The sequence below is a fragment of the Perissodus microlepis genome, chromosome 16, assembly GCF_051167445.1.
Source record: "Perissodus microlepis isolate ML-2025 ecotype Zambia chromosome 16, ASM5116744v1, whole genome shotgun sequence".
Classification (NCBI taxonomy): Eukaryota; Metazoa; Chordata; class Actinopteri; order Cichliformes; family Cichlidae; genus Perissodus; species Perissodus microlepis.
In genome coordinates, this window is record NC_140476.1 from 20,502,110 (window position 1) to 20,519,202 (window position 17,093).

At 39.4% G+C, this 17,093-nt stretch overlaps 2 protein-coding genes across 3 annotated transcripts in view; one reads left to right on the plus strand and one right to left on the minus strand.

The window, feature by feature from the left end:
• On the plus strand, positions 1 to 4,706 carry ecrg4a (ECRG4 augurin precursor a). Its single transcript, XM_084907649.1, has 4 exons — positions 1 to 508; positions 3,035 to 3,076; positions 3,201 to 3,370; positions 4,148 to 4,706. The coding sequence occupies exons 1-4, from the start codon at positions 439 to 441 to the stop codon at positions 4,295 to 4,297; spliced, it is 432 nt and encodes a 143-aa protein (XP_084763775.1). The 5' UTR covers positions 1 to 438; the 3' UTR covers positions 4,298 to 4,706.
• Positions 4,707 to 4,778: 72 nt separating this feature from the next.
• uxs1 (UDP-glucuronate decarboxylase 1) overlaps positions 4,779 to 17,093 on the minus strand; it is a 33,546-nt gene continuing 21,231 nt past the window's right edge. For both annotated transcript variants that reach the window (XM_084907648.1, XM_084907647.1), the window contains 8 exons: positions 16,849 to 16,908; positions 16,142 to 16,263; positions 11,559 to 11,678; positions 11,067 to 11,110; positions 8,245 to 8,305; positions 8,083 to 8,140; positions 6,505 to 6,608; positions 4,779 to 5,503 (listed from right to left, as the gene is read on the minus strand). In XM_084907648.1, coding sequence (XP_084763774.1) covers positions 5,372 to 5,503; positions 6,505 to 6,608; positions 8,083 to 8,140; positions 8,245 to 8,305; positions 11,067 to 11,110; positions 11,559 to 11,678; positions 16,142 to 16,263; positions 16,849 to 16,908 — 701 coding nt within the window. In that variant the 3' untranslated portion in view covers positions 4,779 to 5,371. The remainder of the gene's footprint in view (positions 5,504 to 6,504; positions 6,609 to 8,082; positions 8,141 to 8,244; positions 8,306 to 11,066; positions 11,111 to 11,558; positions 11,679 to 16,141; positions 16,264 to 16,848; positions 16,909 to 17,093) is intronic.

A 17,093-nucleotide genomic window follows, 5' to 3' on the forward strand; every position in this document is an offset into this window, starting at 1 on the left:
CATAAAAATGCAGAAAGATTTAAAGCTGCACAGTTTGAATCCCTTTAGAAAGTGTAGCAACATTTCTTGTTATAGAAAAACATATTGGTGCAGCTGAAGTTAACCAACTTCACTTTGCAAAGGCTCAAAATCTGGAATGTTTTTTTCCACAGAATAAACCCACATGACAAACTGCATTCCCACAAACCCCGCTGCTCACACACTGAGCTGGAGTTGGAAAAGTATCTGGTACACACATGAAAATTCACTTAAGGGGGAGAAAAAAAAAACCTCCCAGGTGCAGTCGTGTTTCTGAAGGCAAGGAGGTGAAACCATTCCACTGCCACAGGCCAGTTTCCACTTGGAAAGTCGGGGTTTCCGCCCATTCTTATGGTTGTGCAAATGCTTTTGCACAGTTGCTGCCTTTAAGGAGATCTGGAAAGAGTGAGTGGGTACAACATGGCATCCCAGCATTTCTATTTGAGGGTAATGGGGTTGGCTATACTGCTGACATTATTAGCTCTTAGAGGTAAGCAAAATCTTTTGTTTTTCTTTGGCTTCTTCTAAGTTTGCATCTTTTACTGACTCGAGTGTTTCCAATACCATTAGGTCTTATTTCTGCAGCTGCTTTTTTTCTTTTTAACTGCACTGGCACTAGTTAAAAAGATGCATTTCTTTACATTCGTTAAGAAAAAGGGATCAGACTTAGATGTTTTACTATATTCCACAAACTTAAAGTGCAATTGATCCCTTCTGAAATGCATTTTAGAAACCTGCAAAGTCGTCTTTGTTTTCAGTTCATTCTATTTTGTAAGAAGGTTCCACAGAATTTAAAGTCACTTTAAATGAAAAATCCATCTGAGCAAACTCACATCTGCTTCACATCTGCTTCAATAATCTTCTGTTGAAAAGCCTGCAAACACATGGCTCATAAAGAGCTTTTCTTTAAATAAAATAAGAGTGAAACAATCCCTGCATGCTTGAAACTGAAAAGGATCTGTTTTAAAATTAAAGTTTGTTCAAGTATGAAGAATAAGACAAAGTCAACTAATACGCAGTGATCTAACAAGATATCCAACACTTAAATGGCCCTAACTATGATATGAAACAGTAATGTGAAGGTAAATAGCTGAGGAAAACACTATTAAAGTCATTCTGAAAAAAAGGGAATGTGCTTCTGCTTATTTATGGTTTCCTTCAAACTTCGTGGTCTGAAGCACCAGCCTGCAAACCATATGGTTTCTACAGCAAACGATGTTTCCGGACATGCATCATGCATAGTTTTAGGACTGATGGGTTTTAGCATCCTGCTGTACAGCCACCATGCCCTGGTATCGCACGATTTAGTTACCATTATATTCCTACCAAGTTGAAGCAGTTTGCCCATTCCTCTCTGAGAATGAATCAGTTTATCATGTTAGCATGATAACATTTGCAAGGCAAAAAGGTTAAACCAAGGATGAAGTTGCTGTCAGGACTCTTGTAGGTACTCAAACAACCAAAGCTGGATTTTGATTATTTGATTAGTTGCTGGAACTACAGAGTAGGTCAGTAAATGAGCCAGTAGGATAAATCATCTAGGGACCTTGAACATCAGCAGATTGACGCACTATTACAGATGTCAGGAAGTGGACACATTTCTAATGATGATGGTTAGAGAAAAGAATAATTACACCACTGCAGAGCTGTGGAAAGAATGACTAATAATGACTAATAGTACATTATGAAGGCCAAGCTGCTGCAGTACTGAGAACATTCTGAATAAATCTACTTCTCTCCAACTTTATCTCGAATTATGCCACTGAAATGCCTGTACGGCTGTATTTCTGTGCATCTTCCGGTGTTGAGCTCAGTTTTCTGTTTAAATGTTCCGAAACAAACAAAAGACTAAGTTACAGAAACATCACCCAAATGCACGGGGCTCAATAAAGGGCAGTAAAACGTCATCTGACTAGATTGGTTTGGTGAACTCTTGGACACGAGTGCTCCAAACATTGGGTCAACAGTGTGCCAGAAGAGCTCTAGGAAGTGACCGCAGCACATTTATTTACATGCAAATTTGCCAGAAGCTGCTTTCTTTGGATGCAAGTTGGCAACTTGCCGGCTGAGTAAGCACATGTGAAGGGTGTAAAACTACTGATGCCAACCAGAAAAACTGCTGCACTGCAAACAACATAAAGAAATGCAGACAGATGCTCACCAGCCACTTTGTCAGGCACGCATGTTCAACTGCTTGCTAACTCAAATATGTAATCAGCCAATCACATTGCAGCAACTCAGTATATTTAGACAGGTAGACACGGTCAAGACGACCTGCTGAAGTTCAAACTGTGCATCACAATGAGGAAGAAAGTGATGTGAGTGACTTTGAATGCGGCGCAGTTGTTAGTGACTGATAGTCTGGTCTAAGTGTTACTGCTGATCGGCATCTGTACGATTTACAGAGAATGAACAAAGAAAAGATACATTATCTAGTTACCAGCAGTTCTCTGCATGAAAATGTCTCGTTGAGGTCAGCGGCCAGAGAATGGCCAGACTGCTTCAAGCTGATAGGAAAGCAACAGCAACAAGTAACCACTTAAAATAACCATGCTCTTCTGTATGTTTGAGTTCCCCGCACTCAAATGGTCTCTACACTCACCAGATCTGAATTTAATAGAGAATCTTTGGGATGTGGTGGAGCGGGATCATGGCTATGTAGCTGGCAAATTTGCAGCAACTGTGTCATTCGGTCATGTCAAAAAAATTAGGAATGTTTTTGAATCTGTGCCATTAAGAATGAAGGCTGTTATGAAGGCAAAGAGGGGCCCAGTTTGGTGTAGCTAACAAATCATCCGGTGAGTGTGTATAAATGAATAGTATTTATAATTTTGTGAAGATGGCATCAGAAAGAAACAGACACCTTAAGCTGACTGGTTAAAATGTGTGGCTGTTTTAAAGATTAATTATGTCTGAGTTAGTTGTTTTTATTATTTATCACCAGTCTAACATACCTGCCACGAAGAAAAGCATTTGTACTGCAGCTCATTATGTCTCTGTTGACTCTCCTTTACAGTATCCAGCGACGGCCACTTACACAAGATCTTGAAGCGAGATGGTAACATCCTTAAACACGTACCTAACATTGTCTTTGTGCGGCTGATAGAAAACTCAACAACATTAAGTATTTTTCAAAATACCATGCCTTTCTCCCCCCCACCCCTTGTTGTGCCTCCATCCAGTGGCAGGAACCGGTACTGCAGCATCACGGTCCTCAGTTGCAGTTCCTTCTTCCAAAGCCAAAGAGTTCCTGGCAAAACTGAGCAGAACCAAGAGGAACCTTTGGGATCGCAGCAGACCGGACGTACAGCAGTGGATCATGCAGTTTATGTACATGGGATATGATGAGCAGGTGAGTTATGTTTCTTCTGGGAGAGGTCAACTTTAAGACTTACTTTATGTTATAGTAAAATACCATTACAACTATTCAGTAATGTCGGTTTAGGTGAGTAAAACCAAGAGGAACACTTAAAAATAACTATGAGAGTAACACAAACACATACACAGAGAGTACAAAAAGTTGAGACCTTTCATTCATCTCATTTGTTTTGAAGACAAACATTTTAGGTTAAACACTGGTCTGATGGCTGAACGATGCTTGAAACATTCCTCAAAAGGCCAAATCATGAACAGATAAGTACAGGTGCAGGGCTGAACACGCGACAACATGAATTTCCTCTCTCTCACGCACAAACAGAAGCCCACTTACAGCGCCAGATTCAGCTTTCTTCCAGGTCAGCGGCTCTCGTGTAGAACTCGCCGGGGACCCTAAGGAGCGAAGGGAACGCAGAACAAGGGCAGAAAAAGGAGAGCCGAGTGCACAAAGTAGCTCCCCGCTGCCATTTCTGACAGCTGACAGCATGTGTTTCACCCCGCTACAGAAGTATTTCTCCAACAGCGCCATGTTGACACCTTGTGCTAATGCCATTTGCTGTTGCTTCCTTTAAAAGGCCAAAGCTGTCATAGCATCGGCCTTTTCAGCGTTTACCTTTCATGCAGGTCTGTTTGCCACAGCTATGCCTGCTGACAGTCTTTGTGGTCATCTTATCAGCACCCTGTGCGTCTGCTGGCTTCAGACTTCTATTGAGTTTATTAACAAGTGACATCCGTGGTGTTTTTGTCTCACCAGAGGCTGGAGGCCGACATGGCGTACTGGAGGGACCACGCGCGTGCCAACGACCCCGGCCGTCAGCACCACTATGATGAAAATGCTCCCATTGCCCCGCGAGATCCTTCTTCTTACAGACATGGCGCTGATGTTAACTACGACTACTATTAACCACAGATACGCACACATCTGGGTGCATATCAGTCCCATCAGAGTGTGGTACATTAAGCAGCATTCATTCCCAGGAGACATACCCTTACTCCAACTTTAAATTAGGTGTACTAAAAGGAATCATTTGCATTATGAGCAGATTTATGCACTCACTGCATTGAGAATACAAGCACCAAAGGTTTTGGATCTTTCAGTTAGTCGCCTTCTATCTCTTTAGTCTCACACCTGTTCAAGTACTTCACAGGTATTCTGTCTTTTGCATATTTCTCATGATAATTTTCTCTCTTTCTACGTACTAATTCTAAAATAATTTTTATTCATAGACATCCACCTGCCCGACAACTACAGCTGGTTTCCTCTCTGCCTTTAGCTGTAAATAAAGATGTAGCTCTCTAGTTCTTTGGCTCTGCCATGTTTTTTTTTTCTTAAATCCGACTCAACAGTACGTGAGTGTCTTTAACCACCAACATCAAACGCAAAGTATTGGAAATATTTTATTAAAATAGCATCTTCACCCGAAATAATTAATCAACAAACACGGAAGATGTTGTGAAAAGCAAATCTGTAACAGTCTTTCTAGAAGGTTTATCCCAGCCCTGCGGTGCGCTGCATGGACAGCCAACAGGGTGCCGGCACGCCACTGATCGAAGGACAAAACATCCAGTGGAAAAAACCAAATTCAGATAGCTTGTTTCTACAGACAAAACACAAAGTAAACACAAAGCACAGATGCACAGTGCAAGCTGTTTGCAGAATTCTCATGTCGGCGATTTAAATAGCAAAAGCATAAATTCACAAAAGAAAGTAGATTGAGGCAAGTTTCTTGCCTTCAGTTTGTTGCCTCTGATTCAGGCTCGTCTGTCACACAAGCTGCAGTAAGGCGGCCTTACTGACACTAAAATTGTAGGTCCAGTGCAGGGCAACAGTCTGTAAAATATGTTTTAAGAGTAGGATGTCTCTGCTTGTCAAAAAAAAAAGACTCCATTTCCCAGAGTGCAGCAATCAGCAGTGTATTTCACAGAGCTGCACTTTAAGGAGTCTTAACATCTTTGTGTTGAGTTGGAACAGTAAGGCTCAGTTGTGTCTGGGTCTTCCTTTCTTCATGCGGGCAGCTTTAGGTTTGGGGATGTACTGGTTGTTAGCCTGGTGCTCCAGCTCTCTGCTGAAGTACTGAATTGTTTTGTTTAAGCCTTCCTCCAGGGGCACCTGTCAACACAAGACAACACATCAAACACTGACAGGAGGAACAGGAGGTGCTTGACACCTCGGAGTCGAATACCTTCCCTTAACCGATCATTTAGCATCTTACATCACTGACAGTCCGGCTAATACAGCCCCCTGTCATATATATTCACAGCCTGCCCTTCTCTTTCCGAGTTAAGGTGTTGAATTCATAGGAATAATTGTAAATATTATGAAGTCACGGTGTGACTGGCCTTTGATGTTTTGGATAAATTCATTTATTTTTCCCTCAGGAGGTTAAAGAGGTAACAGTGAGATTGATACTGGATGATAGAAATATTGAATATAGCTATCATCTATAAGCTCTTTTTTTTCCTGTTTCAAACTGTGCTGCCTTTAACTTTAATATTCCCTCCCTTCACCCCCAACCGGTTGCGACAGATGGCCGCCTCTCCCTGAGCCCAATTCTGCTGGAGCTTTCTTCCCATTAAAAGAGTTTTTCCTTCCCATTGTCACCTAGGTATGTGCTCATAGGGGGTTTTTCTCTGATTTTTACGTATTATTGTGGGTCTTTACCTTACAATATCAAACACCTGGAGGTAACTGTTGTTGTGTTTTGGCGCTATATAAATAAAACTGAATTGAACTGAACATGCTAACTGACACCTGTTAACTTTAGAGTCTGAAATGTGCCAAACTGATGGTAGGAATAGCTGCTTGGCTAAGCTCATCACTGATTTTTTTCCCCCGTGGGATAACTCCCCAAACTTCTGCTTTTATAAAGATTAGCAGCATCCAGCTGGTATTTACCCTGCTAATTCCTATCGACGCAGTACTTTGTTTTCACAGGACTGCAAAGAGTTTCTTTTACACTTAATCGCAAGTAAATTATGTAACATTTTTAACACTCAGCTCAGTCACTATTAAAAACTTCAGGACATCAAGTATACTGATGGTGGAAGACAGCATGTGTGCACTACAAATATCTCAGAATAATCTCGGCGTCTGTCGTGCGTCACACGTACCACCGGTTCCCAGCCAAGCATCATCTTGGCTTTGCGGATGTCGGGTCTTCTCCTCTGTGGGTCGTCCTGGGCCTCAGGAAGAAACTGGATCTGGCTTCGGCTCACTGCGTGTGTACATGGAAGTGTTTTAAAGGACAGCAGGGAGGAGGATGTTATTATTCTTCACAGAGCCAACTGAAGGGACTGTTTACCTTTAGGGAACTACATTCAGTGACAGGTTTGGCCCTGGCTGTTTACTATGAAAGTAAGTCAGAGACTGCAATATGATGTCACACTATAGCGACTGATAATGTAAGACACTATACCAGTAAAACATACCAACCAAACAAACAAACATGCATATCTTTGCAGAGACCACAAAGACAAAAAAAAAAGTAATTCCACCTTAAATAACCCTTGACACCCCCGAGGTTACGCCTGGTTTTGATAGTGCTGGACCAATCACAACTATTCATTCAATACAGAGTGTGTTTCACATGATGACAAACATTTCACACTGTGGTCTGTTTTTCCATCAGTCAGAGATTTGGTGGCTGCAACTGAGTTTACGCTTTTCCAATATCATCAAAAAACTAAAATGAAAACTAGACTTATTTGTTTACCACTGCAAAACAACGAAACACCTCCTTCTTGGTGTTTCTGCAGTGCAGAACTTAGATTTAAATTTAAAGTGTGTACTTAAGGAGTCATTCCTCCTCCTATGTGAGAACTCGATAACGCAAACGTCTTTTTCACTCTGCTGGGCACCACAGTTTACAAAATTAAAATTAAAATCCATAAACAGTTTACTGAGGTAGTAAAGCAGACATCAACACTCATTTTCACATTTTTTTTAATATATCTATTTTCAACATATAGATAGATTTTTTTGGTGCCAACAAAGGAAATGCCCCCTGTTGGCCACAGGAAAGAATGCAGGTTTAGGGCACTTCCACCTCACTATTCAGACCCCAAAAGTTCATCTTTTATCATACACTCTGTGGGTATAAGATGCTGCCAGACTTCCCAAGACACACTTTTAAACAAACCTTCCTTGCACGTATACACACGTTTAAAAAAAAAGAAAAGAAATCAGCAGGTATAACTCTCATGTTAGACTTATCGTTGTCTTAGAACTGCTCTGCAGACTGGAGCCTCTACTACCACAAATAAGTAACACTGATCAACACATGATATACGCAACACTGTATCGTCACTTCTTTTGGTTATTTTGTCACATGAGGTCACTTTTTGCAGCCCATTTAAAGCTTGTGAACCTTCACCTGTCACCAATCCACTGGAATACACCTTACATCAGTTGTATCACATTCTTGGATTCTGGTTATGACCGAGCAATCTTTCATGGTTCTCTGCCTCAGGTATGTTTTCATTAGCATACTTCATGCTGAGGCCCGCTGACATCCCCATTGCAGCTGACGCTATTTTGGTTGCATTTATGGTTAGCTGTGATTTGCTCCAAACAAGAAAGTGATCCTGCTTTTAAATGTCCTCCCAACTTCCTCCCTGTGAGGGCGACCTTATACCACCAGGATAAAAAGATGACGAGGCATGAGCCGGCACAGGCCGCACAAGACTTACCAACGAGACTTTTAATGAGGCGAGCAAACTCCAATATAGTGTGCTCTTCTGGGTTTCCCTGAAAAACAAATTAATCCATTACATCAGAGTCAGCAAGTGTCAGACGCACAGAATCAATTTGCCTTTCAATTTATGAAACGCAGCCACATATTATGAACTCACCAGATTGACTGGACTGCTGATGTTACTGTTCATCAGCAAGACAAGGCCATTCACCAGATCACTGGAAAACACAGACAGGAGCACGCTCTATTTTTAATATGAAGGACACTTTATGAACATATTTCTTTAATCAGGACACCGTGTATACTCCACGTCTCCAAGTGTATCAGCATACCCTGACTGACACTTGTTTTACTCTCACTCTCCCTAACACACACACACACACACACACTTAATTAACATAATTAGACCTCAACACTGGCAGGCAAGTGCACACTGAGATAAGACTGTCCAACTCTGGAAAAGTTAATTTAGAATTTAGCAGGTTAACAATCTGATATCAAAAACAAACACAGGGACAGTTAAGGGAACTTAATTGTGATTTTTGTTTCTATTACATTTAATATTGTTTTATATTTAATTAACTCTGATGAAACAGCCGTGTGATGGCCATATTCAGGATGTACCCTGCCTCTTAAACAGCTGAGCTGGATACGCAGTTAAGAAAATGGACGATGAAATAGACAAAGCAGCATGTTTGAACCTCACCCCAGATCTCAACTTATTCTAACGAGATACACAAAGTTTATTTGTCCACTTCCCGAACTGAGGCACAATTCATACCAACAGCCAAAGAGGAGTCCTAGACCTGCGCCGGCAGAAACTTGATGTGAACTTCTTCACACCAATGAATCTTTTAGTGCTGTTCCCCAAATTGTTCATTATTTATTACATTATTTATAAATAATTCTGCAAATTTTCTTTATAACTTCAACCATATTTATCACAGCTTTTCACCCAATGTTTCTTCCTTTGAAAAATCTAAATCTTGAGTTCATTCCTTTTATCTCATCATATTACTTTAGTTATTGACACAGTTACCATTTACATAAACACTTTTGGTACATTTGCTGTTAATTTCCAAGGATTTACTTTCACTTAGAAATCCAACTATTTGTTTTTCTTTTGATCACTCACAAAGAAACTTCAATGCAAAATTGAATGCATGAATGAATGCTGTTTGTAAATTCTGTAAAAACTTTTAATAAAACATTTTAGAACTGAAATCATGAAATTCTCCAGTGCGCATCTTTAATTGCTTGGTGTGAAAGTTTAGATCTGATTAGCTTCAGGTGTTAGTTATGAAATACATTTTTTTTCTGGAGGTTCAACTTCAAGAAAAGCTACCCAAAGACTGTTTACACAACACGAAAGTCATACAGGGCATCAGGTAAATGCTACGATCAGATACGAGAGCTTCAAATGCTCTGTGCCTCTGATCCCTGTTGCTCAGTCTGACGAAATGAAACCAGTAAATACTCTTTGAACTTACACCGTGCTTCTTTACTTTATATTAAAATCTACAAAAGTGTAAAACTCTACCCACAAACATATCTTTCATACATTTTAATGCCACCATGAACAAAAGCCTCACTCTGGTTTACATTGGCATATGTGTGTGTACAGAGACTGCTTAATATTTCATATTCAAAGTTATTTGTCATTATTAGTATTTTTTTGTTATAGTATTTGAAACAGGTGACACACAATACTGTGCAAAAGTCTTGAGCCACACCTCATTTCATTTATAAAGAAATGTTCAGTAAAGAATAACCAAATATAAATGGAAATAGAGTAGATAAGGTAAAAAAAAACAAAAAAAAACAGGGTTTTTACATTACTAACAAGTCATAATATTTGGTATTAACTAATTAATTTAACATAGTCTAAACTCTCTTTGACGGCTTTCTTTAATTTCTTAGTCTTCAGGAATAGTTCTCCAGGCAGCTTCAAGGACATTCAAAGCTCTTCTTTGAATGTTGGCTGCCTTTTGTTCTGTTCTCCGCTTCAATAATGTTGAGGTTGGATCTTTGGGGAGGCTAATCCATGACTGACAGCCTTGGGCTACGTCCACACTAGCCTGGAGAGATTTGAAAACGGGGTTTTCGTCTGAAAATGCTTTTACTGCATTATCAGTGTGTTTCGAGTCATGCTGAAAAATGAAGGTGTTGCCAATCAACAGCTTTTCAGGTGGTGTGAATGGTGTCTCAAAATCTGACTGTACTTCTCAGACTTCAAACACCACTGGCTGAAATGAGTCTCCACTGTGTTTTACAGGTGGCTGTACACACTCACTGTTGACCTCTTCTAAACATACACAAGATTTACAGTGGCAACAATCGTGTGCTAGACTTTTTCTGGTCTCTTAAAAACTTGACTTTCAGATACTGTTCGTTTGTTGTAGATAGTTTACTTTAGGCCTGCCACCTGACATATTTCGACAAGCAGTGTATTCGTAATATATTTGAGGAAACTGAATAAGCTTTCAGCTAAAAGCTCTTGTAAAAATACTATTTTATGAATGTCAAACTATGTTACCTTTATTATTATTTTTTGTAGACTCAACTAAAGAAATGCAAATTATGTGACCATAACAAAGTGCTTCAATATGCAATTTAAAATTATTTTTCTGCTAAGACACAGAATCATCCTTTGAATCAGGTGCCTTGTTATACATGATTGATTCATAGGTCAGTGCTGAGGGTCTTACTAAACAAAGCTGAAAATACAAGAACTGGACTGAAAACGAGTGAAAAAGCAACAAATGTCTAAAGAAAAAACTTTGTATGATCTTCAGAAAGCCTTGAGAACTATTGCTCAAGATTACTTCAAAAAAATGGAAGTTCGGCTCCTTGGAAGCAAAATAAAAATAAAAGGGGGTGTGGCTTAAGAGTTGTTTAAGATAATGAGACAATGGAGATTGACGAGAAAAACTGTGCATTTCAGGGATAAATATAATGGGTTTAATTTAGTAAACTTACCTTACATACTGAAAGGCTCTTGTCTGGGAGCCGGTACCGTAAACCTAGAAGAAGAAATAAAATAAACAGGCTATCCTTGAGCAAGCTGACATTGTAAAATGTCAAAGTCAAGGCCAAGGCTAGCATGTGTTACCCTGTGTAAATACCCTCAGAAACAGATTCCCCTTTGGACCTCTGGATGCATGTTACTCCCCTGCTCCCATTCCTTACATTTCTCTCTACTGCATCCATATTTGGTTTCAATGTAATGCTTTTAAACCACTTTTACAATGTCAAAGAAATTATGTTAAACAGGTCAGGATCTAGATTTGAAATAATAAAACCCCATCCTTTAATTTTCAGTTAAAGAAAATTATATGTAATATGGATATTAAACCATCTTCCACATGGGACTAATCCAATGTGCTTTAAAATGATCCCGATGTGCCTCGATACTTCCAGCACATACAAATGAGGTGAAAGCCGAGCAAGTAAAAAGCTTAAAATGCATACAGTGAGAGGTTCTCCTTGAAGAGCCTGAAGGATGAAGTTACTGACAACACGTCCGTCGTTCATGTGCATACGGGAGCCGAACGTGTTGAAGATTCTTGCCACTCTCACCTCTACACCCTCCTGTAAGCAAAGGAGAACCGAGAACTTGTTAACTCTGAGGTGTCTGAATACTTTTTAAGGATCTCAATACTCAATCCTTGAGCCTCCTGTGGTTTTTAAAAATATACATTTTTATACACATCACTGACTCTACACTGTCTGGCTGGGCTCACTTAAAAAACTAGAAACTCAGCATCGACCCATACAAATAAGATGTACACACAATAAATTAGTTCCTTTCCAACATGGCAGGTAATAAGGGAAGGACAAGGTCAGCAGATTAGCCTTTGTTAACTGTAACAACTCAGCTGACGCCAACAGAGTCGGAAGCCATGTGTTATGGGGGGGGGGGGCCCTCACAATCACATATTAAGAATCTCTCCAGCTGTTAGACTAACACAGCTGTGTCCTTGTTTTAATAAGTTTCTTTAGATTTACTGTTTTTAAGCATCAGCAGCCCGCTTCCATAATCAACATTTGAATGTCTGACAAACACTTTATTTAGACATGGACAATCAGATATAATGAACCTCTCATAGATAAATGCTAACTTTTATCTGTAGTCAATGAGTGGAGAAAAAGCTTTGAACTAGGAAACTGCTTCAATTATATTTAGCGCCCAGCAAAACAGCCAAATATAAAAAAGTAATTTAGTTTAACCAGACATTTTTCTTTGTTCTGTTTTTGGGGAAACCATCTCCCACTTTATTGAGGTTGATTCTTTGACCTGATAACAATTAAAGGATAACTTCCTCCTGATCAACTCCATGGACCCTACAGAGCTTTAAGTCGTCTTCACAGCATCAGGACTCATTTTGCATATGTTGTTGATTATCTAGAAAGAATTTCCTGCATTGCTCATTAAACATGTTTTCTACTCAAGCAGTAACTGAGAATTTGGAGGAAATTAAACCAATTCCTTTAGCCAGAACTTTTTCCAGGATACTGTCCCGACACATACATAATCACCTCCACTTGTCAAAAACCAGTAAATAATCGAGGCCAAGTAGAGGATAGATACTCTGCTTGATCCCAGAGTGAGAAAGTTCTTCCTTATTTTAAATCCACGGACCTTCTTAAGTCACTCTCACGCACCACCACAAACTACTTCAGATGCTACGTGGAATCGTCTTTGGTCGTGTAATATGAATAAAAACATGAAAATTATGGAAATTGCTCTCTTGAAAATGTGGAACATGAAATTCAACAGGCACATCCTGCAAATATATTCAGTGTGGTGAGGATCAAGGACACAATGAGGACAACATGATGAAGAGGTCTCGAAAGGGCTGTGCGTGTGTGCTCATGTAACCCCGTCCCGTAAATAATGGTAAACTTCTACACACTCAGCAGGGTTACTTTTCCTCCACTAATCTCAGTCCCTGCACCTCACCGAAGATGTTGGTGAAAACAGTCTTCTAAGAGGAAATTAGTACACTTACGACAATAGACAATAAATAAGAACCATGAAAAGAGTTGACAGGACTCTCAGAATATGCCATTTTTAAGAAACTGTAGCCCTGGATATCTGTGATGTTCTGATCATGAGCCAGACTGACTAAATTTAAATTACTTGCAGCTACTTTACCTGTGGGATACCTTTAGGAACACCACCCATAATATAACTTCTTGGATAAAAAGAAGAAAAAAATAAATATGAATACATAAATATGACTCAAAGCACAGGATGCCATTCTAAAAACTAAAAATTTGAGATTTATAAATATGTACCAATACGTGCTGAATTGCAGATGAAACACTGAATACTTGGCCCGTAGGATAAATCTTTAGTGCCAGGATGAGGCTGTTCCAGCATTAAACAGAGTGAAAAATTACTCCAGTGTACAGAGGAAGAAGACTGACAAGTTCAGACAAAATACCTGGAACTTACACGTTAACAAACCTGCAAATTAACATTAAGCTAATGCAGTCTTAGACACACTGTGACTGCATAACTGCAAATATAGAAAGATCACTTAACCAGTGAACACAAAAAGTCTTAATGTAAGCATTGGTATGCATGTAAGCTACAACTATATACATATATATCTATATAATCACCCTCTTCTATATAAATAGGAGAGGGTGATCAAAAGGTTCTGGGAATGGGGCCTACAAAAATGAAAAACACCTGATTTAAATTTGCCTAATCTCTGCAGATGAAAGAAAACATCAACTTGGGTTTCAAACTGACCTACATTTAGTAATGAATCATGACTGGTGTTAAGAGCTGGATCTCCAAGCTAAATCAAAGACACTTGAAGAGGTCAGAGTGTTCAAACCTAACGGCGGTTCAAGCCCAGGGTCAGGCTGTTAATGCAGAGTTTTGTTTTCACAGAACTGTGCTGAGTGCCAGTGAGCCTGGAGACTGTTTTTGGCACACCAACACAATTTTCTCTCTCAACCTGGACTGATCCAGATGAGACTCCATGCAAATTTGCCCACTTCATGAAAAAAGAAAATTTGATTAAGGGATTACCATTTTTTACACACCACAGGAGACCCAGCTTCAGGGGACATAGCTACATTTTTAGAGTGAACATAAAAAATATTTTTTTTAAAAAATCAGACGCACTGAAAAGAGCCTGAGGTGCATGACAACATGATGCTAAACAGGAAACCCGCCAAATCTAAATTCGGCACAGTTTTCCATGTTTAAAAGGTCCATTTCCAGAACCTTTTAATCCCCCACTCCTCGTGTTTCATTCATATTTCATGCTGAACATTTTCTACAGGTTGTATGCACTGCTCAGCCAGTCACTCAAAACTGGCAGGTTTCTACCTTCAAAAATATTTTAAGTGAAGCTCCAGCTGAATAATTTTATTCACTTTCATATGTTGAAGCATAAATCTGATAATATTGGGGAGGGGGACATTTTGCACTCCATCATTTCTAACAGTCTCCAACTTTTCAGCAAGATTTCAGATACTCATGAAGAAACAGGAAGTTGTGCTCCACTACAGGCTGTACAGTAGTATACAGTACTGTGCAAAAGTCTTGAGTCACACCTCATTTCTTTATATTTTGCTTCCAGGAAGTCAGAGTTTTGTTTCATTTTTTTAATTGGTCTTGAGGTCTTGCAAAGTTTTTCTTTGGACACTGGCTGCTTTTTCACTCAATTTCAGTCCAGTTCCCGCACCTGACCGTCTGTTAACCCTTAACCAAGGCATGAAGCAGTGTTGTCTATACACAACAGAACACTCAGCAAAGAAAAAAATCAAATTGTATGTTTAGCCACTTTGTTACTAACAGCCTGTTGCCTAAACCACACAAGGTTTTTCCTTAAAAACTATTAGCTGAAAACTTATTATATCTCAACATGGTGTGCAGTGTGCCCTTAAAAATTTGAGGAAACTGGACAAATTGAGGACAAAAGAAGAAGTGACACGCCCCAAATATAGCTGCAACGGATTAAAAGAAATTGAAAGTCATGTCCTTAATAACCTGGGAAAAAAATTGCATCTGTCCCTTCAGTTAATCTGTAAAGCTGTAAAGACACCATTCTCAAGGATAACTGAGAGAAAATGCTGAGATTACACAACTTCCAAGTGACTTCCAAGTTTGTACGCTCTATTTTTTTCCTCTCTCTGTCGCATGTTTTGTTTAAAATCTTGTTCATCTTCACCTTTGTTACAATGTAACACAGGTATGCATATGATCATTAATGTAACAACCAAGTAAAGAGACATTTTAAGCATAATTTCATATTGTCCAATCAAATAACTTGATTGGAAAAAACTGTTCTGTAATTTTTGTACACACACACACACCCTTTAATGTTTCTTTATGGCGACAGGCAGGTAAGACATGCCTTTTCATCTGCTCCATAACCCACATTCATCACTTTTTAAATGTTAATGAATTTGATTACATGACCGGGCAATAGATGTTATGTGCGATATTCTCGTCCCGCAGCATAAACAGCTGACATTTGATTCTGAAAGCCAGCCATTTCCAACAATTCTCTCAGTAAGTGTGAAAAAAAAAATAATGAGGCTCTGAGGGGGGCGCGGTGGACGAGGTAGATAAATAAATATCACCTGCCTGAAGGAAAGGCAAGAGAAGTCAATCATATCTGATCATCAAAGGCTGTTGTCAATCAAGTCAATACCAATCCGTCTTAACATAACTGAAATCATGAAGAGCTTTGCTGAATTTTTCATCATAAAACACAAGTCTCAACACAAGGTCGACATGCCATGGGAAGCTATCGCCTTAAAAACAGCCTCATAGCAAGACATGAAAAAAATTTATTGCTAGAAACCTGTTTATCTTAGAAACCTTTTCACCACTTGCATGGATAGTTATTTCTAGTCCTCTCATCCAGAAAGTATTAAGTGTCTGTTTAAGTAGAAACATTCAATTATTGTAGAGATTTTCATTTGTATTTAAATGTTTTTTAGATAATTGTAGGGTTTGTTTTATAATAATTATCAGGAATAGACGATGTTATTGCACAGTAAATGTTAAATGATGAGGATACCTGCTTCATGTAGGCATAACACATAGTTTCCGCTACACGCTTCCCTTCATCGTAGCACGCTCGAGGACCGATCGGGTTCACGTGACCCCAGTAATCCTCATTTTGGGGGTGTACCTCTGGATCTGAAACAAAATTATTTCAGGAACAGATCAAGCAGTTTTCACATAATTTCAGCTCAGCTTTCTCCACACAGAAAAAAATTGCTTGTTCACTGGTGCACACACAGACACGTCCATGTCTGCCTAGAAGATACAGCTGCATTTTACCACTGAGCAGATAAGATGAAACATTTGCAATAAATAATTAAGGCCTGTAAGAACAGGCTGAATGACATACCTTCATTAGCATTCAGGGTAAAGCTCTCATTTGCCATTTCTGAATCTCACAGTAAACACGGTACAATACTTCAGCCTCACAATAAGCACAAATTTTAAGAAATCATTTGGATTTTTTAAACCTCTTCATCAATTATGACTCTCAAAATCTGATTAACTGTAGTTGTGTGAATGAATATAACAGCGCACACATACACATAAGCTAACACCCAGGTTTGTTCAATCTTGTGCTCTTGCTGTGATTGAAACCCAAACTGCGTTTTAGTGAAAGATGCAGGATGGATCATAGGAATGAGCAGTAAATAACATCAGGTGTGCGAAAGGCTCACAATGGCAGTGGAAAACACAACCGGCTTCAGAGATCTTTCTTACCTCCATAAACCTCAGAGGTAGAAGCCAGCAGGAGTCTTGCGCCCACACGCTTGGCCAGGCCTAGGACACAAACAAAACAACAGTGTTATGGTAGGTTGAGCGGGTAACACTCTGAACCTCTGGGCAACCACTTAAATCGTGAGGTGGCTGCACAAGTGATCTGGTGGGAGGCAACCTGTCTTCAAACAATGACGATACAACTCGAGAGTGTCTGGAATCATTCTCATAGAGCAGTACATTGGTCC